At 34.9% G+C, this 24,639-nt stretch overlaps 1 protein-coding gene across 3 annotated transcripts; it reads left to right on the top strand.

Moving 5' to 3' along the window:
• Positions 1 to 321: 321 nt before the first annotated feature.
• On the top strand, positions 322 to 23,726 carry LOC119659396 (protein eiger). Of its 3 annotated transcripts, none has more exons than XM_038067459.1 (11): positions 322 to 513; positions 686 to 876; positions 7,240 to 7,362; positions 17,916 to 18,178; positions 18,232 to 18,390; positions 18,658 to 18,778; positions 20,733 to 20,846; positions 21,399 to 21,489; positions 21,777 to 21,854; positions 21,992 to 22,134; positions 22,760 to 23,726. In XM_038067459.1, exons 2-11 carry the CDS (start codon positions 736 to 738, stop codon positions 23,105 to 23,107), a joined length of 1,581 nt encoding a protein of 526 aa, XP_037923387.1. In that variant the 5' UTR covers positions 322 to 513; positions 686 to 735; the 3' UTR covers positions 23,108 to 23,726. The 3 variants fall into 3 exon arrangements, with proteins under 3 accessions (XP_037923387.1, XP_037923386.1, XP_037923388.1); XM_038067458.1 differs by having other exon boundaries at positions 608 to 876; XM_038067460.1 differs by lacking the exon at positions 20,733 to 20,846 and having other exon boundaries at positions 323 to 876.
• Positions 23,727 to 24,639: the final 913 nt, after the last annotated feature.

Here is a 24,639-nt window from a genome sequence, read left to right as displayed (position 1 = left end):
CTATTGATTTTTTATTATGCATACACTTATTTAGCCAACTAGAAAATTAGTCTTTTCTCAAAAACTTCTAGGCTTACACGAGATAGGTCATTTGAATATGTCTCAGATAATATCCTATCTACTTCATTCGTATATTACATTTGCTATGTCTTAATTAGTCAAAAACTATGAACGAAAATTCGCAATATGATTTTTTCCGCCTTAGAAGAATGCCGTCGCCACGCGATCACGATAAGATCACTGCTGATCTTACTCACTAATATTAATAATGATTCTTCTTTTTCTGTTGCTCGTGCAACTTACCCATAGCTACTTTGCCTCGAGAAAATCAGTGTTGCTCGCGCAGTTCTCAAATAAACACGTTCGGTTGGCGTTCTCATATCTCGAAACAGTACAGTACCAGAGACACTTTCCGATGGAATAATAGATATATAGATTTATCTACTGAACTTTCTCATTCCATTCAAAAAATTTTAAAATTTCAGTGAGGGGGCGAAATTTATAAAATTATCGGTGATCGTGAACATTTATTTAAATTTAGTAGAATTGTTTCATATTTAGATGTTCTTCAATATAATATAATATATATTGAAATTTATTTTAATAGTAATCAAAGACTGTGCCATGAAATCTGCCTTACCCTAAGAATTGGGATATTTTTGGTGAATTGTGATTTATATTTTAGTTGGTGATAACATTCTCGTTCTGAAAAGTGCTTGAGAGCTGCTCAACGTTATGACCGTCGAAACTTTGAAGCCTTTTATAAAAGTTCCCGTGGAATCAGGAGAATCGAAGCGACCAAATGGAAGCAAGACCGCTTTGGTTTGCCATTCTATTGTACTGGCAATCTTTTACGCAGGACTTTTGGGATTCGTGGTGAGTCTGAACAATATTTAAATATTCAGGTCGATGCTCAATTTTATTTTAAATTATCGTAAATATCCAAACCATGGCTGTAGTTAGTTGAAGTGTGAAATATATCTGAAATGCTTCCATTGGGAATGTCAAAATATTCAGATCAGAAACATTAAAAAGGGTTCCGAATTTCAGCTGAATTTTCGATAGATCTTAAGTATCATTGAGCGGTTTGTGAAGCTGCTAACTTTCTGGTGCTGGACATACTAACTTAGTTAGTATTTAACGTATGTTCCATTAGAAATTATCAGTTCAAATTGATTCGCGCATAGTGCAAATACTTTTCGTTATTTGATATTTAGAAGAACTTAAAATTCAACTCATTGAATTGAATTCATTTCTTCACACACATGTGTAACACATTTTGAAAAATGATAAAACAAACAATTGAAATTCAAAGTTTTTCAATTTCTGATATTTTGAAGAGCTAAACGTGCAACTCATTGATTTGAATTAATTCCCGTATACTCATGACTTTCATGCACATGTGCAACAGACTTTGAAAAATTACAAAACAAACATTTTGAAAATCAAAACAAACCACATATATACACCACTCTAGATGAGGAACTCATAATTTTTTTTATTTAACTGCCACATCCAGTCATTTCATTCCATGAAACCCTTTATGCTATTTTTATTCCTCTTAATCAACTATAGCGGAGCCCAGCTGAATGATGGGGACTTAATGATATATATATCTAGGGATCGAGTCAGAAGCTGTATATAGAAACTCCGGTAGATTTTACTTCGTGTATTAGCTGTCATATGTCAATAGCTTTTTTATTGTGTAAGTAAACATAAATTGTCCTTTTCCGATTTAATCGTGGAAAAAAATGTTCTTTACCTTATACAAACCTTCAGTCTCGGATTGTTTTTATTCGAATGATTCACCTTCAGTTAAAAGGGTAGAGTATACGGTCTCTCTTCAACAATGCTCTTTAATATAATGTTACATATTATCGTTTACATATGAGCGCAACCGCAGTTATACTTCTGATTTTTAATTTCTCATTATCTAGATACTGAAAGGAAACATTACCGTGTATATCTATGGTCATCATCAGTGTCGTATTTATATTTTCAGTGGCATTTAGAAGGTCATGCGGTACCTGAAGCTAATTGTCAGGAATCGATAGCAATGACGCTTAGGTGAGGTTGACTCGTTATACCCCATATATGGAGGTTATAGCAAACATATACATGTATTTAGGGAGCTGAACTACACTATTTTTTTTTCTAGGAGTGGAAACCTTCAAAAACTAACCCCGGCCCTGACAGTGTACCCAAGAAAGCCACCTCTCGTTAAGTTATGCCTGAGATTTTCCCCATTGAGTAGTTTTTTTCACAAATTTCGGTTCGAATTTGTAGGGGAAGGGCACTGTAATTAACACTAGCACCGTGGTTGGTTCATCTTTACCCATAAACTAACGGGAGAAAGGGGCGGATTTCATGCCGGCCTGCTATTCTTTCGGGGGCCCGGAATAGAGAAACTTTAACTGTCTGTACCTGGCATTTAACTTTGCTTTCTTTTTTGGAATATGTCTTTTTCAGCTGAACTTTGCATCGACTGTTATACCTAAATAGTTGGTTTCATTCGCCTATGGCATGTCCTGCCCATTGATGATGACTCCAACTGGTCTCATATTTTAGTGAAGTTAATGTGAATAGATCTAGATTCATTCAATTTTATTTCCCTTGACCTGGTCCATTTTTGAATGAGGTCAACAGTTCTTTGCAGGTTCGTTAATGTTTCTCCAGTACTTCTTTTCTATGCTAGAGATAGCCGCCCTATCCATAAATGTCGCTACTTTGGCTCACTCTGGTTCATTTGATTCTTGCAGGGATTAGGGATCGCTTTGTAGATGACGTTTTAATTTTCTGCATATTCAATTTCTCCGACAGGACCCTGTAGTAGCCTGTATATATAGTGTATACTTTCTATACGGCGTTATTTAGGGCAATTGCTATGTACTTATTCATCATTGCTACCGGCAGTAAGGGCTTTGACTTTTCGGTGAGTTATTTCGGCCGGAACGTTAGGTTACGAAATCGTTCATTCTTCTGTAAGGGGCTTAACATTCTTCGGAGGATTCTGCTCTCGAACGCTATTTTTTCGATATCGATATCCTCGTCGAATAAAAATTCATTTGCCGTCAATAGGCTAAAGCGAGTCTCATTTTCATGAGCTGTAGATAAAATGGTGCAGTCTCCGGCTGTCTTCAAAATGTAGGTGTTTCCTCTTAACGCAGCAATCGTTCCCTTGAATCTTCGATTCCTCAAAAGTAATCAATGCAAGAAGGGGACTAACTATCATAGGCAGTTTTCTTATAATAAGTATTATGTCTACACCGTGTATGTGTGTGTGTAAGAATAAATAAAGTACTTGTGGGTAATATTGTAACTGATAACACGAAAGATATTTCCTTATAAACTCATCATGTATGGAGATTCATATTTATTCACCACTTCAAATTAGATGTCACCCTCGGCAATCATCGATCACTATATCTTTAGGTAGATACATCATTTGCACTTTTTGTCCACTGATAGCTTCCCTGCATTCCTAAATCATATCGTCAGTGGCACGTTTCATCGTTAAATATTTTCGTATTTTCGTCTCAGTGAAATGCAATATCTTCCTCGTACATACATTGTCCCCATGTTATGGAATGTTGATAATCATTTTTGGTTTCATGTCTCCGAACGACCTTGCATTCATGTAGCAGTAGATAACAGATATGAAACTTGAGTAATTTGAAAATAGAAGCAAAAGAAAAATGTTCAATACCCTCAAAAACAAAATGTGAAAATGCTTCTTGATATCAGTGAAGTTATATTTCATTTTAGGAAAAAATGTATCTTTAAGTTTCAATTGCTTAAGCTACAGCTCCCTTCATAATATACCACCTATCTACGTAACATTTCGTAGGCATTAGAAATCTCCTTAGCGCAATATTTACTTCCTTGGAAACTGATAAGATCCCAACATTAATGCAAGTACCTATTACTATACCTTTGTTTTGGTGCCACACTAAAACTTCTGTGGCGTAAGTGCTCAATTTTGAATGTATAGTATATCTTAATTGCGTTTGTATTCAGATATTTGAGCCGATGGGGGCATAGCATCGAGAACAAAGACCTAATCACGAGCATTTGGTATTACAAACAGAAATAAATTTTGTTTCATTAATAAAGGAAGTCGTTCATAAACATGAAATTTGGGTAACTTATAATGGAAGAATAATGCTAAATAAAATTGTGCCGGAGAAAGAAATATTTTTTTTCATATCAATTCACAAGTTAAATAAATGTAACAAGTCTAATGACGTGTCTAATTATAGGAAATTATATTTACTTTTTCTCTTTGATTGACCTCCAGATGCACTCTAAATTCGCACAAAAAAATGATCAGAAATTATAATAGAGTTAACATTACGAGAGATTCTCCAAGGAAAACAATACTTCGCGATGGTGCCCAGATATCTTGGGTCAAAGGATGCGCTTGTTTAAGCTAGAGTTATCTCAGAGAAACAATAATTCTGGTCAGTAAGATATGCAATCTGGCTACTTTCGATTAGAGCCTCTTCCACCAAGCAATAAGTATATTGCAAGGCTTGATGAGATGTCATCAAAAGGAAATTTATTAATGTTTGAGGGTGTAAGTCTTATACACTGGTGAACTTGGAATGGTAGTTTCTTTCTAAAATGTCTACCCTACCCCATAGAATGCTAAAATTTAAAAAGGTAAGATGTTACTTCACCTCTTTATACAAATATCTACATATCTGTCAGTCACATTTTTGTTAGAAAATCTATGATCTGATGATGAGTTTTTTAAAATAATTTTGCTCGTGACTGAGCTGTCAAGACCATTCGACATCAACAACGGTCTACGACAAGGGGATGCGCTATCATGCGTCCTCTTTAACCTGGCCCTCGAGAAAGTGATCCGTGATGCTGAGGTGAATGCAAGAGGTACGATCCTCTTCAAGTCCACCCAACTACTGGCCTATGCTGACGATATCGACATTATGGGAAGAACCACCCGAGACGTTCAAACTGCCTTCATCCAGATCGAGCAGGCGGCGCGAGATCTTGGGCTGCACATCAATGAAGGCAAGACAAAATACATGGTGGCAACGTCAGCACCGAAGACGAATCAACCAACAACATCAAACCGCACTGGTCAAACACAAGCACGAACAAGAATAAGGATAGGGGAATACAACTTTGAGACCGTTGACAATTTCTCCTATCTAGGGTCGAAAATCACAACCGATAACAACTACGATGATGAAATCCGCGCACGGTTGTTGTCAGCCAACAGAGACTACTTCAGCTTACAAAGACTGTTCCGCTCGAAACGTCTCACCATAGGGTCAAAGCTCTTACTGTACAAGACTATGATCTTGCCAGTCCTCATGTATTCCTCGGAAACTTGGGTTCTTAGCAAGAAAAATTGCGAACTCTTGGCCGCGTTCGAGAGAAGAATCCTCCGAAGAATTTTTGGCCCCCTACATGAGGATGGACGATTCCGTAGCCTACACAATGACGAAATCTATGAGCGATACCATGACCGTCCGGTTGTGGATAAAATCCGGCTCAATAGGTTACGGTGGGCGGGTCACTTAATCCGTATGGATGAAGATGATCCCACCCGGAAAGTCTATAAGGGCAATATCTATGGTAGGAAAAGAAGACGAGGCAGACCCTGCCTAAGATGGAGCGATGGCGTGGGCCAGGACGCCAGACAGCTTTTAGGGATATCGAATTGGTGGACCTCGGCGCAAAACCGGGATATCTGGAGTTCCTTATTAAGGCAGGCCTAGACCGGATACCGGTTGTTGCGCCGTTGATGATGATGATGAGCTTGTGTATCTTGGAAGGTTATTTCATGATTAGGTATTATTTATGTTGATCATAATTATTTTCATGTATTGCCAAAACTCAACCTAAATTTCTTGCTTTGTTTATAAAAAATATACACCAATAGATTTTCCATGCAAGTTAACGTCATTAAGTACATTCCATTCATAACTGTGAGTATATATAATTAACGTTTTTCGGGGTACAAAAATCTCCCCTTTATTTGCTTTTTCGCCAAAGAAATTGATTCTAGCAGCAGAGTTATGCAAAGCAGTTATTCTTATCTCAGTTATGTCTTATCATAAATTCAGAGAGAGTAGAATTTTCTTCGGGTTCGCAGATAAAAGAAGATAACAGCTGATCTTGTATACTTAGTTCAAAAAGACAGTGATTTCTGGAAAGAGTTGGAAGTGGATACTATTTTCCAGAAGTCGTTTGTTAAAGATGATTATATCATATATCTGCAGCAGAAAGGAGATTCGTTTGCAAATGTTTTGCGCTTTTAGCTCATATGCTATAATTATATCTACACAGAAAATATTTAAGAATATAATTATGAATAAATGTATGGGTAAAGTAATGTAAGAATCCTCTTTGAAATTTAAAAAGTCAATTGATAGGAAGCAGAACATATGATAATACTATTTTAATTTTTGCAAGGGTAAAACTGCAAAGGAGCCTTCAGAAATGTTTTCAAAGAAGAAAGAATTCACCTAAATAACTCACAAGCATACTAGTAGAGAGGAAAGAAAAATAATAATAGTTTATGTGGATCGCTAGCTACTGAGCTAAAAAAAGATTGCGAAGTTGGGGTGTCACATAAAACAATCACAAAAGGTTTTTTCGAATCAAAAGATATTAAAATCCCTCTAGTAATTTCTGAGAGAAATGAGAAGTTTTAAAAAACGTGGTTTCGAGGTAAACGCCTTCAGAGTTTCAGAAGATGTTTGCGAGCATTCGGAATGTAAAACCTTGTTAAGTTTTTAAAACTAAATTCAGAGAGCAAAACAAAAAAAGGATCAAACAAATCGGATGGTAAATGGCCGAGCATGGCATTCAATTCATATGAAAAGTGTGTTGTTTTGTATTTTCTTGTCAGTTAGTTAGTTAGTGACGAGGTTCTTAAACTATTACTAAATGTTACGAACAAGTTAATTGAGTCTACACATAATTCGCAAAAAAATCCTCATTCCAACGAACCCATTGCGAACACTATCTGGCTTCTTATCAATTATTTTATGTATTAAAATTGTAGATAGGGTATTAACTACTCAGTTAAATGTAAAGGAAGACTTATTTATCTAGTAGATAAACTTCAATGCTCTTATCAATTTCACTTAGATTTTATCCCACATTTATAATTTATCCACTCAATAGATAAATCTCCCCATTGAGCCAAATTTTTCATCCACTATGTTTGAAGAGTTATGAATATACATTTACGTTAATTTTCAGATTTGGAATTCTGTACGAGTGGCGAACCTTCAAAAAGAAGTTAAACACCTCAACCTGCTGTTAGATACTATGCAAAAGCGTCTTGGTTTCGATTTACTTGATCTCAATGAATTCGAAGAAGCGGTAAGTAAAACTTCATCCAGTGTAAGGAGACACTTTTGAAATAAATAAATATAGAAAGTTTCTCTCATTAAATCCCGAAATGGCGAATTATTCGTTTTTATGTTCCGAGTCGTGCAGATATTATTTAAACATAGCAACTTCCGATGCATACATATATCTATGGTGTGTATGTTTACCCTGATTCCAATGACAAATTAACTTCATTTTAACTCATTAAAGTTTATTTCTTTGAGGGGATGATTTTATTTGCATTTGCGACATGGAAGTAAAGGAACTGCAATCAAATGCAGTACACAGTCACGACCACTTAATTGTCTCCATATTTATTTAAACGTTATTTCCAGGTATAGAGTGCTTTTTGTCATTTTCCCTTTTAACTTAAGCTTCTTCAAGGCTTTAACATTTCATTCCAGATCAGCGTTTTAGTTTTGAACAGGCTAATCTGCCAATTTTCGTCTTTCCGGGGGGTACACAATCAGCTAAGTTTTACTTTTGCTGAATACATTCGCTCGTATAGGTTCCATCAAAAATCTGGACGACTCCAATACAATACTTTTTGATATAATAGTAATCGTTGGCGTAACAATCAGGGCCTTGAAGTGCGTTAGAGTACTTCATTCAAGACCATAACGTACACTACCATATACTGTAGGAGGCAATGTGGTCAGCATTACGCTCGCTTGAGATTATTACCCTGATTTGACTGAGGTGCTGAGTCGTCTGGTATCCGACATTCAGCCACAATAACAAATCCCTCTGCCACCATTGAGATTTGAACCGCGACCTTCCGCTATGACCGTCCAGCGCCATCCGGAGGCACTTCTGATATAATTTCACGATAAAGCCTGCGTCGAGATTCCTGGTGAAAGAATGAAAACTACCGATTCCCTGCAGAGAAAAGCGTCCGTGAACGTGGGCATTTGCTGGATGCTTAAACATCCGTTGCAAAATTGTTTCTATTTTTTTGACCAACCTTGCTTTCACCAACTATCAATCTTAAAAGTCAGTTCATCTGTAAATATTAGATTCCTTCAATCTCGGTCGATATTTTCATTGGCCTAAATTTTAATGTGCTTTGCTGGAAGTGCAGCAATCATACTCTTGTGAAAAACAGCGGATTCTTGAAGTCCTTGTCTGATGTTTAATGGCACCTTAATGTTCTTTATTCTTTCGCTCCCTTGAAAGATATTTTTGAAGAGTTCGTGAACAAAGTGATAATAGCATTATCGTCTGTTTTAGTGGTACATCTGTAAGGGCGGGTTGAAAAGTTTCCAGCCTGATCAAGAAATAGTACTAAGAGGTCTGATTTTTTACTGATATTCTATAAATCTGCCCCTGATTAGCTTGTATACCAATTTGCAGGTTAATTGCTCTGTTGCGAGCTTATTGAAGAATACGCCTTGGTTGTGTGCGTGAAAATGGAGAAAACAGAGAATCCGAACATCATCAAATACTTCTATTTGAAAAGCCAAACTACTACATCTACTTCTCCGTCATATTCAATAGCCAAACAATGGGTTTCTGAATTTAAAAAAAAGGTCGCACGACCACTGATGACGCATCACTTTCAAGCCGCCTCGTTGAGATTACAAGTGTCGAAATGGTTGATTCTTAAAAACATGATGGAGGAACGCAGATTGGAAATAAGTGAGATAGCGGAGACAACTAGCACATCAAATGAACGGGCGCGCAATATTAAACATGAACATATTTGCATTAAGAAGCTTTCTGCTAGGTGGATATCGTGTTTACTAACTCTCGGTCAGGAATTGACTCGGGAAACAGTCTCGAAATCTCGACGGATTCTTGCCGTAGAACTCCTGAAACCAAACACCAGTAAAACAATGGTTTGGGCAGGTGAACCAATGTCAAAGAAGGTAAAAACAATATTTCCAAAGATTGAGATTATGGCCACTGTTTTTTGCGGCGCAAACGAAATTATTTTCGTTGATTACCTTCAAAAGGATAAAATGATCCCTCGTAAAACTATCCAAGGCTATTACAGCGTTTAGAGAGTGAAGTGCAAAAAAAACACCCGAGACGTACAAACTGCCTTCATCTAGATCGAGCAGGCGGCGTGAGATCTTGGGCTGCACATCAATGAAGGCAATACAAAATATATGGTGGCAACGTTAGCACCGAAGACGAACCAACCAACAACATCAAACCGCACTGGTCAAACGGAAAGAATAAGGATAGGAGATTACAACTTTGAGACCGTTGACAATTTCTCCTATCTAGGGTCGAAAATCGCAACCGATAACAGCTACGATGATGAAATCCGCGCAACTGTTCCGCTCGAAACGTCTCACCATAGGGTCAAAGCTCTTACTGTACAAGACTATGATCTTGCCAGTTCTCACGTATTCCTCGGAAACTTGGGTTCTTAGCAAGAAAAATTGCGAACTCTTGGCCGCGTTCGAGAGAAGAATCCTCCGAAGAATTTTTGGCCCCTACATGAGGATGGACGATTCCGTAGCCTACACAATGACGAAATCTATGAACGATACCATGACCGTCCGGTTGTGGATAAAATCCGGCTCAATAAGTTACGGTGGGCGAGTCACTTAATCCGTATGGATGAGGATGATCCCACCCGGAAAGTCTATAAGGGCAATATCTATGGTAGAAAAAGAAGACGAGGCAGACCCTGCCTAAGGTGGAGTGATGGCGTAGGTCAGGACGCCAAACAGCTTTTAGGGATATCGAATTGGTGGACCTCGGCGCGAAACGGGGATGTCTGAAGTTCCTTATTAAGGCAGGCCTGGACCGGATACCGGTTGTTGTGTCGTTAATGATGATGAAGTGCAAAAAAAGACTCTATCTGTCAAAGAAGAAAATCAGACTTCTCCATGGTAATACATCGATCGTTGCAATGGTTAAAATCAAAGAGCTCAAGTGGAACTTTACTAGATTTAGTCCTCAGCAACTATCAAAAAATGACTTTTACGTAAAATAATGGACCCAACAAGGAAGTTATCAATGCGTATTTCCAGGAACTTGATGATTCACACTATAAAAATGGTATCACTGCATATGAGCCTGATAGAAGAATGTATAACAATAATGTAAATACTTTCGATGTTTTTCATCATTGTTGAAGCATAAAAAATAAGCGAAAATAATTTGTTTTTCATGTACAAGTTTAATCTGAATATTCTAGCAAAATTTTCTTCCAGAAATATTTCCCGTTTATATTTGAACTTTGGAATGTAATAGGAAGACAACTGCAATTTTTTTGTTGTTGACAACGTCGACAAGATAATATTGTCGTCACTCTGACGTCCTTTGAACAAAAATTGACTCGCGTGAATACTGAGCGGACATTGGCATGTTCGTCTAATGTTTTCTTCCCCTTTTTTATTTATATATCTCATTTCACAATGATGATGCGATGTTAATTCAATTTAAATTAAGCCAAGTAAAAAGTCACTTGCCTATGTGCACTACGAACAATAAATGCAACAAGTGAAGCAATTATAGTACATACACAAGTTAGTCGCGTGTTATTCCAGACATGATGTGAGGTACAATTTGTATCTTATTCCTAAGGAACGCTCAGCAGCCGTTATTGATTTATATTGAATGTACATGTCGTTGAATGACGTCGGATATGCTGAGTGATGAATAGAGGAAATATTTATGAAAAGTGAGTGGAGAATTCTGTCTGAATGGGTTATTAGTCCCAATTTTAGTATAAATTGCTTAAATTTAAGAACAATATAAGTTATTATCGTGAAATACAGAGTTTGAAAATATTTTGGTTGAAAAACTGCTAGACGAGCGTGAAAGTCAATTCTGCCAGGAATGAAATTTCCAAATAACCAACAAGGAATTTCAAACATTTCATATCTAAGAACTCGATTAAAAACAATCAATAAAGTCGGAAATAACAGTTGATAAATACAGATTCGATAAAGAAAATCATTTGAATTCCGCAAATTAATGTTTTTAGAAAGTTTGCTGTTCCAGCAATGAATACCTAAATGCTTAAGAATTTTCGCACCACCACCAAATCAGCAAAATTTGTTTACATGTTCATATAGGTATATTTAGCTATGTATTTCTTATGACGTCAAATCAAATTGACAACAAATAACACACAGACACATTTTACATACCTACGTATTTTAAAAGTGCTGGTCCAGTGACCAATGAATCCAAACTATTTTTGGATGCAATCATTTGCTAGAAGTTTGGGCAGATATAGTCATTTCATAGTCATAAATTAATGGTACAATTCAAAAGACCATTTTGGATTGCATAGGCTTGAATTTTACTTATTGAGATATGTGATGTATTGTTTGTATTGCGTTGCATCATTAGATTTTTTTGAGAATGCCTTTATCTGCTATAAAGGCATATATTGGTTCTATATAAATTATCTAATTTCTGCATTTTGATTTAAATGGAGTTTGTATCCTCTTTTTTAAAAGAATTTCAGTTTTCCTACTATCGTATAAAAACCATTCAGAGTCTGTTAACTGTCAGTTGCAATTCAACAAAAAACAGTTGAAGTTACTCTCGCGAAGTTCGGTAGGGATCTGGGGACAGTGAAATACCACGATCATTTTGTATTAACTCAAATTCAAAATTCATTTGAGATCCTTCCCGGTATAGCAGATGAGGGCGTATGGCATTACCACCATAACTAAAGCCTGAGTGCCTGCTTCAACTGATTTCAGTTGATCTGCCAATTTAATTATACTTGACATTTTTCAAAGACAATAGTCAATGGTCTAAGATTCCAATTTATAATTCTCCATGATATAGGCATATCCATATAATCTATAACGTTTAACGAAGCAATGTCCAAATTTAGTCAATTTTCGATGAGGTAAATCATATCAACCCTGAGTCATGTTACTGACCTACTATACATAACCAATAACATTGATTTTATATTTTATTAGGTCTATATTTGGTAAATCGCCTTTAAATCACACCTAGAAATACTTTCAATCTGCAGAATTGTTTGCGAATAATAAAATTAAAAAAGAAACATTCAGAAGCCAAAAAAATAACTCACTTCAATTTGTTTCCTCTCGATGTTTTTTTTTGTATCAAACTATCATTTAGATTTCTTCTTTTTAAGATTTTTGTCTATTCCTATCTTTTTGGGCGAACTATCACACTGACTGTGCAGAAATGGAAAGCCCCACATTATATTTTACGTCTCTAATAGACTAGAAAAAATTCTATTGTGTCATTTCTGAATGATTCATAGCGCGGTAAAGTTGACAATGTGGCCCCAAGAGATTTAGTGGTCAGCAACTTAAATCGAAAATATGCCCACTGATATCTAATTTGTTCACAGTTTTCAGTTCTAAGAATTGATGATAAAAGTCTTGTTGCTTGTTCTTGAATTTATATAATAATCGTGGAGAACACACTGGGACTGATGAGTATGCATGGATTAATTATTAAAAAAAACACTAGCGTTTGAGATCCACGCAAGTGAGTTTAAGTGAATGATAAATACCTCTAATTGCAACATTACTAAAGAATATACTTTTGAATTATAGAGCGAATGCATATTTTCGAACAAATGGTAAGAAAGAATAAGAACAAGCAAATTATAACTACTAAAAACTTCTGAAATGCTTACAAACTATTTAAAAAACTGGACTGTAAATTTTAAAATCAAAATGTTTGGATTCTTCAAGTATTTCTATAATTTCTGCCAAGTTCATTTTGAATGAAAATAATGAGAGATTGCACTCTTCCTCCAAATACCCTTCCAGTCTACATTGCATCCGTTTTATTCAATCGACCATAATAAAATTTAGCACGCAAATGCTACACGTATGTCGTATAGCATATGTCAAACAAATAGCCAATCGCTTCTGGCCATTCGCCAAAAGTACTACCTTCCATAGCAGTCTGTTCAAAACCACGAAATATTTTCCCAAATCTAATACTTTACTGTGTATTTGAAACATGCAAGTATACATATATGATAATATACAGAGCTAGCTTTTAACTTTTTTCCATTTATATCACGTCAATCAATTATGCAAGCTAAACAGAGTAAATTAAGATGTAAACATTTGCACATTACATATAAATTTCCAATAATTCAAGTTCGAATGAAAGAAATTTAAATTTAAATAGAATACCATGAAGGCATTTGTTGTTTCCATATTGCAGTAATAACAACATGCATCGTTATAATTAAATAAGGTAAATTGTACTTTGTATCAATATGAACGTAGATTAATTGGTGTGATGTCAACGTCAATTAAATTCAGTTAGTATCAATTAATTTATTGGCTGTAACGTGATCTACAATATATATTGATTTCGAAATTGAACATTTATTGAAAAAGTCAACTTAAATTAAATATGCAATGTAAAGTGAATAAAATTTTGCAGTGTTTTTTTCCTATATTTTACATTACATTTCTGCATAATTGTAACTAGGTACTCTATCAAACAGTAGCCATTTGTTGCGTTATCGGCTCCCCTATCGAAAAGCAACATTCTGAATATCTGTATCTTCCCAGAATGTCACATTTCCCATCATCTCCATTCTTTTTAATCCTTTGTTTATTTGATGAAAACATTCGAGAAGTTTGTATCTTCGAATATGTGATGTGAAACTTCAGAGGAATCTCAGATGGTTTAGCATTTGGAGCGCTAGGCTATCACAGCGGTTCAAATCTCGCTGGTAGTAGAGGGATCTGGATCGTGATTGGATGTCGGATACCAGTCCTGACTCAAATCAGAATAATTATCACGGGCGAGCGCAATGCTGAACACATTGCCTCAGGGTACCAGAGTCCTACCCTCCTACCATTAGGGTCTTGCATGTAGTGCTCTAACACACTTCAAAGCCCAGATCCTTTGTGAAGACTCTGTCCTAATGAAGAGGTTTCTAAACTTCATTGACTTTGTTTCTAACGACTATCGAAAGGCAAGCTATTGCGACTTTATATAACATAGTATATAGCTGAATTTATGAAAGGGAACTAAACGTTTTTGGATGTAATGATAGTAACATGTGTGAGACTTGCGATCAAGTTGATGATGATCATACCTGTATTATTTTCTAATGCCCTAATCTTTTCAGCCCTCATTGATTGTTGATGATGTTGTTTGCTCCGTTAGATGGCTTATATCTAGACTATTTTTATTGTTATTATTTGTTTCTTCAAAACCATTATGAACTTGTTAATATCATTTCTCATATTGAAATCAAAAGAATATACGACATCTAAGAGAAAAAGAGATTGTACCCTACCTACTAATAAAATCATGAATGGGGCCTATTAAACATGATATATTGGTCTAGTATTTGCTTTACGATTCAAAAACCCAATACTTAAGCTGAAAATGGCAATGCCGGATATAAGACCACATTCCAATGTTTGCATGGTTACCAACTTAAAGCTAGCCGCCTTCTATACGAAGACCCGCTAAAGTAATCCGAAAGCTTCCACTAGAAATATGTAAATATGAAGTAAATATGCATAAAGGTAAGCATTTGTTGACTTTAAGTACAAATTAGGATGAATAGAGGTAGATTATCAGTTTACATATGATAACAACGTAAATTTGTTCATATTATCTACAAAGTAAGGAATCATGCTTGGGGGACTTGGAATTTGTTAAAGCTCTTTGGTTTAATGATTGCTGGTTAAAGTTATGGTGAAAGCAAAGTGGTTATTTGTTTGCAATAAAGTAACCGAACAATTTTCCAAATACTATATGACTACTATGAAAATTCCCTTTTTATCTGCCCTTTATTATTGAGACCTTGAAATATAATAGTATCTTTATCTCGATTCGCTAAACGACTGGAAATGGCTACGGTAATTAGAATCCAATTTCTTGTCATTTCTCAAATGACGATTCCTCTGCTAGTTGAATGCAATCAACTCAATAGTAGCAGATTTGAAAACCAAATTCAGGAAATAATTGAACATAGTGGAGTCATGGCTGAAGTTCAAATGCATTTGTATCAATGAATTCTAAATTTTCATCCAAAAATTGATCCCGACTCCAACTTGACCGAGTTCAACCTTATTTTGCATGTCTCGTGCCATTTTATATTAGTTCAAGTTCGAAATATTTTTTTTCTATTTTTTATATTACTATTTGGTGGGCAAAGTGAATAAAAGAATGATTGAATTCTAATAATTTGCTGCGATTTCATAGATTTGAGTTTATTGATCAGATTTGTCGCATTTCAATTGAATGTATTATTTTTATGCAGTAATTTAGAGAAGGAAATTGAGCTATTTATAAACGTGATGCAAGTGTGCTGATAAAACTATAGAGGAACACATAGTAGAAGGTATTTAGCGAATATAATACTTGAGAAAAGAAAAAGATTTTTGCAAACATTGCTATCCACGGAAATGAGACTTCAAAACGTAAACATGATTGCAGTTTGTTTACATTCTATTCTGAAAGCGCGAGAAAAGGGCCATACCCCATTTCTCACGCAACAGTTGTTTAGGTTATCGTTAGAATAATTTCTCCTAACTTAATAATGGTAATAACACAATAATTCAATCAAACAGATATAGAATGTTATTCACAACTCTCACATATTTTTTATCAGTTCTATTATTGTTGTTTTTAGCAGTTGATATGAAAATAAAAATGTCGAAGAACATGATAATAAATCGACAACAGGACGCCACTTTGCTATGTATGCTTGCTATTTTGCTTGCTGTCGTCGCGCAATTTTCTTGGCAAACTGAATTTCCTTCTGTAGCTTTTGAATTTATAAATAAACTTTAGTGTGATGAAAATAGCAACAGGACAGTTTCGTTGATACTAGGGACAATAAATGAGTTCAGTGCGAAAAGTAGAATTGTTTCTACAATGAATAAAAAGTAATCTAATCGTTGAACTCACAATACATAGCCCTTGTGGAAAATAGATTCAAATAGCTTCAATAGTAAAAAACTTGATAAACATCAATGTATACTCAAATACTAAATCATCGCTGACGTGCCTTTAAATGCACCGAATCATCGAGAACATACACATCGAAATGCATAAGGGATAAGTTTTTGGCAATTCTCATTCAAGAAGCAATAGCCGATTTCCAAGTATAGCATGTACATATACATCCATAGAATGGAATAGAAAGTTTTCAAGCCATAAGAGAAAGTTTCGATTTACTTTTGATTTCCAGGTGAAAAACAGCTGTATCCGACTGGAAAATGCTTCTACTGAAAATCTAGTTTTTCATTAAAACATTAAGAAACTTCTCTCCAGCAATATTCCGTCGCTGTTTGTACTCTAATTTCAATAGGCAGATTGATGATAATTTGGAATGACGAGCTGATGTTAGTCGCTCCAGCATACCTTTCAGCCAGCAGGTTTTTCCGGGAACCATGCAGATGTGCCGAATGGAGTAACTAATTTCTTTCATTTAGGAATGGTCAGCTTTGTTCGTATCAATTTATTTACCGCGAAATTTCATTACTTCCAGTATAATTTTCAAGGAGCCATGCGCCAAATAAATCAATGTTCGACCACGCAAAGATTGACTTGATTGAGCGTCAGCCTATCGATCTCATTGGTCTGGATTCAAATCCCGGTAGGTCATGGGTGTTTGTGGTTCTCTGTGTTGCCTGGCTGCTGTAAGCTTATCATTTGCGCAGCAGCAGCAGGTTTATAATAATAAACCTAAGCACAGTTTCACTGAAAAATCAAATGGGCTAAAAATATCAATACGAATAAGAGACTATTTGGATTCCCTGTACTCCACAAAGCAGTGGACAGGAGACATAATAAATAAAATAAGTTTTCTTATATGACAAATGGGCAACTATTCTTTGCCACTTTGTCGATATAAACAGTTTTGTGAATCTTGTAATCCAACATCGACCTGCTCCACTAGTTTAGCTTTGTATAATGTATACATATACTTTACATATAGTCATACAAATCGATATTTCACCTTGACCTTCAAGCGCATCAACTTTCCATGGCATGTGTTCTGCAAAATATCAATTTCGCAAAACAAACTTCGGGAAAGATTTTTGAGGAGAGAAATAATGTACATTTTCATTCAATCAACTCCAAATAAATCAGAAATTTGATTGAAGGCGAAAAATCAACATGCTTGAATCGAAAATAGATTCTGTTGACGAAATCAAATTTTTAAAAATAATCAGGAAATTCATTGAGAAGAAAGCTTTCCACCACACGGATTTGCGTAAACACATGAATATGGGAATTATTTTTCTGAATTGAAATTGAAAATGGCTTGATGGAATCTCATCTTGTCAATTTGTTTCGCAATAGATGTGTTCAGACGGGTAATTAGTGACTGATTTTCATGGGTAGAATGTTTACCTGTTGGGAAATCAGAGGTAATTACATTTTACATTTTAGCTTGTGATCTTTTCTTGACGGTAGTCCTGGGTAATTCTATTTGATAATTTCCATAATTCTGGACAGCTTTTTTCGTCTGTTTGTAATCCGTTTTCAACGAAAGCCATCAAAATTAATACGTAATTATATTGCAGCTGAATTTTCACAATTCACATAATCTAAATACTAAAGAATACGCTCTTCTTTCTTTTTAGTATGGTCACAGTGTGTCTGCAGAAAAAATAATCCCTGATAAAAGCTTCTTTAATATGGATGATGATCAAGATGAATATGATCCTGAACTGAATGATATGGAAGTCGATGACGAAGACTACATGGATGATGAGCTTCTTGGCGGTAGTTCTGAAGAAGAGGACTTATCAAAGGCTGCAAACGAAACTTACAAAATTGATTTAGACAGTTCTCTCTATGATGATCTCGATGAAGACTTGGACGATTATGAATACGGATTGGATATGTACTATTTCAAATAATATTGTCATCACAAAGATTCACTAAAAATGTTTTTAGAGGTGGCAATAGTGATGAAAATAGTGAACGAAAAACACGGTCAATTGTAGCACGAAATGGTGTTCCAGTTGTTGATGAACCCTACTCTGCTAAAGACAGACCTGCAGAGGGACAAGGCGCAGTCAAACCAACAATGAAATATGACTGGAATGAGAAAAGGTTAGCACAATTGAATAATTTGTTTCTTCCTTAATAGAAAGTGACGGATTCAAAATTCAAAATTCTAAAAATTTCTTTTTAAACTACTTTAAAATTACAATAACAAATACATACTCTTATTATGAGGTTTCTTTTCTTTCTTAAAAAATGAAGCATTTGAAAAATTTGAACCCGTCACGTTCCCTTAATATTCCTAAAGAATAACCTCAGAAATTTCCAACTTATATTCGATTTTCTGAAATCAATCATTATTTCTTTAAATTAAAGGCAACAGTATTTAGAACGGAAATATAAAAAGTATATGGAGATCCGCTCGAAACCAGCAAACATGCGAATGGAACAGGGAAAAGATGGCGATAGCAATCAGAACAATCACCCAACTCAACAGGTACACCTAATTTTTTTTATGAAATCAAAACGAGTGATAATATTTTGTGAAGCAAGCTTCGAAATATACATACTTGAACATGGTAACATAACTATGAGTTGTGTCCACCCCAGAACGTTAGATGGAATCTCTTGTTCTAAATAATTGGAGTTAAAAAAATAAAAGTTTGATTAGATGAATACATTCTGTCCTCATCACAGTAATGACAAGTTCGAGGCTCATTCTTTAGTTTCGTCTATCTACCATTGGGCTAAAGGCCTTAGCTTTACAAAATGTGATTGAGTGCCTCGCTTAGAATCGAATAAACAAGTCGAGACATGGAAGCTTGACGCTTCAGGTGTGAAAGGTTTTTCAAATTTCTTATGTAAAAATATTTGAGTACACGACTCTTCCATATATATGTACCTCGTAATAGATATCGATTTAGTATGTCAGAATATTGGAAAGAAGCAATGTAATTTTGTCAATAACAGTGGGATTTTAGAAAAATCTTCCAGTATCATTCTGTATATTAAAGTCTATATTGCTGCCGAATTTTAAACTTAAGGAGTCTTTAATGAATTTTCAAAAAGTGTAGTAATATACAATTGTCTAAAAGTAACATGGTGCCCATACAGCCTCCCCATCAAATTTTGCCACCCCCATTGAAATAATAGATATAGTCGTTTCTGAACAAAATGCGTGCGACAGACAGGCAGTAAGAGGATTTTAACAAGGCTTTGTTTCACACCTAACCTTAACCTTAAAAAAGAAGCAATATTCACTGCTTTAAATATGACCAAAAAAATGTTCAGTCAACATATGTAACTTCTGGACTTAATGAAAGACCTAATTAATCGGCAAAGTTATTGCACAAAAAAAATATAATCAAGATTGTTCAGTTTTTAATTTTTTTAGTAATTCAACTATTAAAATCCATCATAACTCCAGCTAAGATATCGAAATATTATTTCAAAATATGGAACTAGCTATTCCGAATAACAATCAGCCTTACTACGAATTTTTATACGCAAACAATACGAGTACATAAAGTCGAGTTATTGATGCCAGTGTATAATTGACAGATTCGAAAAGTATAGTTTCAATATAACAACAACTTCTTCCACGATTGGACCCATTTAGTGATAATAAATATCTTAGAGAGTTTTCAAGCATCACTAGTACTTAAACTATTTCTGCTACTGAAAGGTATTAAGAAGCTGTCACTAGCAACGTTTAAACCTTTTTAGAAATCTACTATCCGTTAAGTTCATCATCAAATTTTCTTGTAGATAGATGAACGACCCCACTTTCGTTCTTCTTTTCGAAGCGGTCCTTATGCTAGCAAGAAACATCCCCAACGACAATAATATAATATATCCTCGATATTTTCAATTATTAGGATCAGATTGTCTAATGAGCTTGGCCTGAATAAGTCAAGAGACAATTTTCGGTTCTCAAGCTGCATAAAGAAAACTCTTATGATACTTCTTTTCAATAAACAAAATGCTAAAGGTTATACTTCTCGAAACTCTGTGAACTCGTGCAAGCGCTTGATATTTATTGTTCAAGTTTTCAATATTGAAGTCGCTTTGTTAGCTATGTTGAACGTTGAAAGCTTGACAATATTCCGTTTATAGAGTTTATAGAATCTAACCCTGTTGTATGGTAGATAATTGGAATAAACATTAACTGAAAATGTTGCGAGAAGTGTCTTCCTATTACAACTATTTGTATCTCTTATCAGTAAGCCCAGAAAACACAATAACAATAACAATTGGCTATTATTAGGCTAAGTATTTTCATTTACATAAAACGATTGTTCTTGGGCATTTATTGACGATATGGACAGGCGCATTGTTCATTAATTTCCAATTGCGAGTGATTGCGGTAAAAAGCCATTACTAGTAAAAAGTGCGAGAATAGGATATTATCCACAGTAAATAGATTTAAATAATAGCTCTTTATATTTTAGGGACAGCGGCAACATTGGATTGATTCTAGGACAACAGTATCTCCTTTCACTGTTCATACTCGTCCTAATCGCGTTATGCACACAAGTGAAGACAGATCGAAAGCTTATAGAGAAGTAATTACTAAAAGCGAATATGTTAGAATGCATTATTTTAACTATTTGGTAATATAAAATTTCGCAATATCAAAATTCTTTGTGGCTCGTTTGAGTTTTCCACGAAATAATGTTGGTCGTTTGTCTAAATGAATGGTAGTTTTGTCCAAGTTTCGGCTGCTTTTTTAGATTTTCGTTTTAGGTAAATGAGTAGTATTCATTGGAATAAATAGCTATATATAAGTAGTGTCTGCTTAATGCCACAGAATGTATAAATTAAATGTTAAATTCAACCATTATTCAAAGTAGAAACATCAATGTTACCAAAAAGAAGCGTTGACAATCACATATGGTGTTTGCATTCACTTATGTATCCGAAGAGCTCAGAACATAACCTATTATTTTTTCAGTGCTAGGCACTTTCGATGGAGAAAGTTAAAGATTCTCATTTGATGTTTTAGCTGTCCATTTAATATCACCGCATTTCCTTGTAATTTATCATTGCTTCATTGCTAAAGCTTGTAATTTGTAATTCACATAAATTTGATCATATTTCTATTGTTTTTATTAAAGGATAAGGCGGCATCGTATCCTGGACAAGTTGTATTAACGGGAACACGGCGACGAGTGGCGCGACCAGTACACAAAAGTCTAGAAGGTCGAGGTGAGGCCAGCCCAGTCTACTGATTTTAGAAAAAAAATTCATCTAAATAGTTGCACTTACAACATATCCAACCAATGCTAGCTGAATATGTCCCTTTGAAATGTTACTAGAAGTAGTTAGAAGTAAACGCCAATGCATTAACGTTTGTAGAAGTAATAAAAAACTATTGTTCTAGCTCTATAACCTCTTTAATTATTTGTCGATTTACATGGAGCAACGCACACTTTCCTTCCACGACTCCATATACTTTTGCATTTTCCTTAATAATTTCCTTTGTTAAATTTCAGGACGACATCGGTCAGTAGCTGTTCATTATGTTGGCGACACAAGTCGTTATATCCCGGGTCATCATCGACACTACGAAGGTTGGAATGCTTAGTAATAATTCTTGAAGTTTTCATCCCTTGACATCGTGACATTAGTCGTATATTCAACTAGAGCACATTCATCACTATGCTAAATATTTTTTCCTAATTCCTTTTTTGCCTTTTCATATCCACAGGAAATGGTCGTTTAAGGCATACAGGCGGAGTATACGTGGACTGGGCCGTTGATCCTTCAATCAGTAATTCGAATCAATTCTTCCGCATGGAGAATGGGATTGTGACGGTACAAGAAACTGGAATTTATCTCATTTACGCCCAGGTATGTGCGGTTTAATAATAATTTCCATATAAATGCGTTTTTTGTACTTCTCGTGGAAGTGAAATTAAAGCCTGGCATCTGCCTGGAATGTTCAGTGTATTCTCAATTTATTAAATGCTCCATAAAAAAATAATATAACGTGATCATGTTTCAGTGCTTTTTTAGAGCCAATTTGTTAAAAAAATAATTGGCAACTGCCTGGAATGTTTTTTCGCGCATATAATCATAAATTCATCTTCAACAGTTTAACATGAATATTTAGTTACATGTCATCTTATGGAGAAACAGCCAGGATTGAAGTATCCCAACGTTCACAACTGTTTCTGCATTTGTGATGTTAAACACTTTTTCTCCATATATAACATTAATTTCTTCTTTGAAATAATTAAGACTTGCCTTTTCTATTCGCTAATAATATTTATTAAGCTTGCAAATACCAATATTTCGGAAACCCTTCATCAGTGCTCATAAAGGGAACAAGTGGTTCCCGAAATATCGGTATTTGTAAGCTTAATTAATGTTACCAGCGAATAGAAAAGACATGTCTTAATTATTTCGAATAATCTAATCGCTATAAACACCGCGAGATTACACTTAGATGAATTTCTTGTTGTTTTATTTGTAGCTGTTTTATCACGATGATCATGATACAAATGGGTTCCGCATCGAAAAGAACGGAGTTCCATTCCTCATTTGCACAACTATGACACATTCGGTTGACAGAGTTACTAAGTCGAATACTTGCTTCACCAGTGGCGTTACACTATTAAAGGCGGACGACAACATTCGTATTTCCGATCTTGCTTATGATCGTCATGTAATCCTTGATCCGGTAAGAAGTTTCTTCGGATTAGTAAAATTGGGTGCCCATACTCCCATTCATGGCACACATCATCAATCGCATGAAGACAGAATGCGAATGTTGGATACTATGAAACGATCTCCAAAAATTTTAAATATTACTGACATCTAATATTCAAACGACAGTGGGTTCGGAATGAGATCAGGACAATACTAACACCGGTTTTGTGCAAAAAAATATTTTTAAATAATTTGAGATCAACTCAAGAATAATTCCTTTCAACACCGTTGTCCATGTAATTCAAATCTTGTCTTTATCCGGCAACCTTATTACATATTCATTCACGGATCATTCCGAACCTGCTAACAATCTCCGAATTCTCATCATGTGAACAATAATTTTGCTATCTTTATTATTTATATCGATATATTCTAATGAAATTTGATAGATGTTAAGATAAACGAAAGTGATGATGATGACGCTAAATTGCGCTTGTTTTATATTAAAATTAACCAATAGGCTATGAAACTGATAAATATTTACAGAAAAAAAAAGAAAATAAATATATACAAACACGAATATTCGAAGGATAAAAAAAATATTTAGATGATATACTCTTATGTTAGACATGGATGTATTATAATTTTCTATGAGCCACTAAAATAGTTATTATATTTACATTTATGTATATGAAACCAATAAGAAATATTTAATGTATGTACACTTTATTTAATTTGTATATTTATATAATGAAATAATGAATAAAAACACAGTGCCATTTAAGTGATCATGTTTCCACGTTAAGAAATTTGAAGTACGTTTTACAGGAAAATTATCGGGAGTGCAAAATAAAGAAAATTATTTCTGAAGATCGGCAAATTTGTACGAACTAGCGGCAAATACGAATAATTAATGTACGAATTATCGGGATTCCACATTACTACGGAGTTTCTGGAATGTAATGCAGACTGCAGTCTTTGCTGCGAAAGTCACAACGGTTTCATCGAGATCAGATGAAACTCATAGACGATCCCTCACCTCTGCCCTGGACGCAGCTACAGGTGTTAAACACGAAATGAGTATGAATCAAAGCAAGTGGCGAAGCTATCAAGATCCGACTTTAGCTGGCTTTAGTCTGAACAAATAACATATACTCAAACAAAATATTTTCTTTTCTTGCGGTTCACTCTCATTATAACTGAACTGGTTAGTTTGCAACTTTAAGTTCGTTGGATGCAATTGCTCAAGAAGATTATCGTACAAGATCGTAGAAGAAACGAAATATTTCATCAGAAAAGATATTATACAAGTAAACACCTTTCTACCAAAAAGGCTTCGACACCTGTCTACTGGAAAGGGGTCAATCGATTATGAAATGAAAGGATTCTCTTTCTTAGTTTAAAGCCTTACTAAAATTAAATACCGGGCTTTTTAAGAAATTTTAGAATGATGTGTCACTGCAATATTCTTCAGCCATTTCCAATTCTTCCAATATTGACTAAACATCTAGAGGGAAAATATACATAAGGATTAAGAACATATGAACCACTTGATAGCACTAGAGCTTAGGCTGTAAGTAAATCCATTCGACCAGAAAAAGCGATTCTTTACGAATGGGAAAAATGCTTCTTGCGAATATGACGAAAGATCAAATTAACACTCGCTAATTCCAACCACATATACAAGATTCCCAAAAAGAAAAG

Source organism: Hermetia illucens, chromosome 6 (genome assembly GCF_905115235.1).
Source record: "Hermetia illucens chromosome 6, iHerIll2.2.curated.20191125, whole genome shotgun sequence".
NCBI classification, from domain to species: domain Eukaryota; kingdom Metazoa; phylum Arthropoda; class Insecta; order Diptera; family Stratiomyidae; genus Hermetia; species Hermetia illucens.
This window is presented reverse-complemented; position numbering and strand designations above follow the sequence as displayed.

What these genes read in the sequence shown, in the direction of transcription:
- LOC119659396 (XM_038067459.1), top strand. Translation starts at nt 736, where the DNA reads ATGACCGTCGAAACTTTGAAGCCTTTTATAAAAGTTCCCGTGGAATCA. An exon ending in TCAATGAATTCGAAGAAGCG is followed by an intron (nt 7,363 to 17,915) that starts GTAAGTAAAACT and finishes CTTTCTTTTTAG; the next exon opens with TATGGTCACAGTGTGTCTGC. An exon ending in ACAATCACCCAACTCAACAG is followed by an intron (nt 18,779 to 20,732) that starts GTACACCTAATT and finishes TTTATATTTTAG; the next exon opens with GGACAGCGGCAACATTGGAT.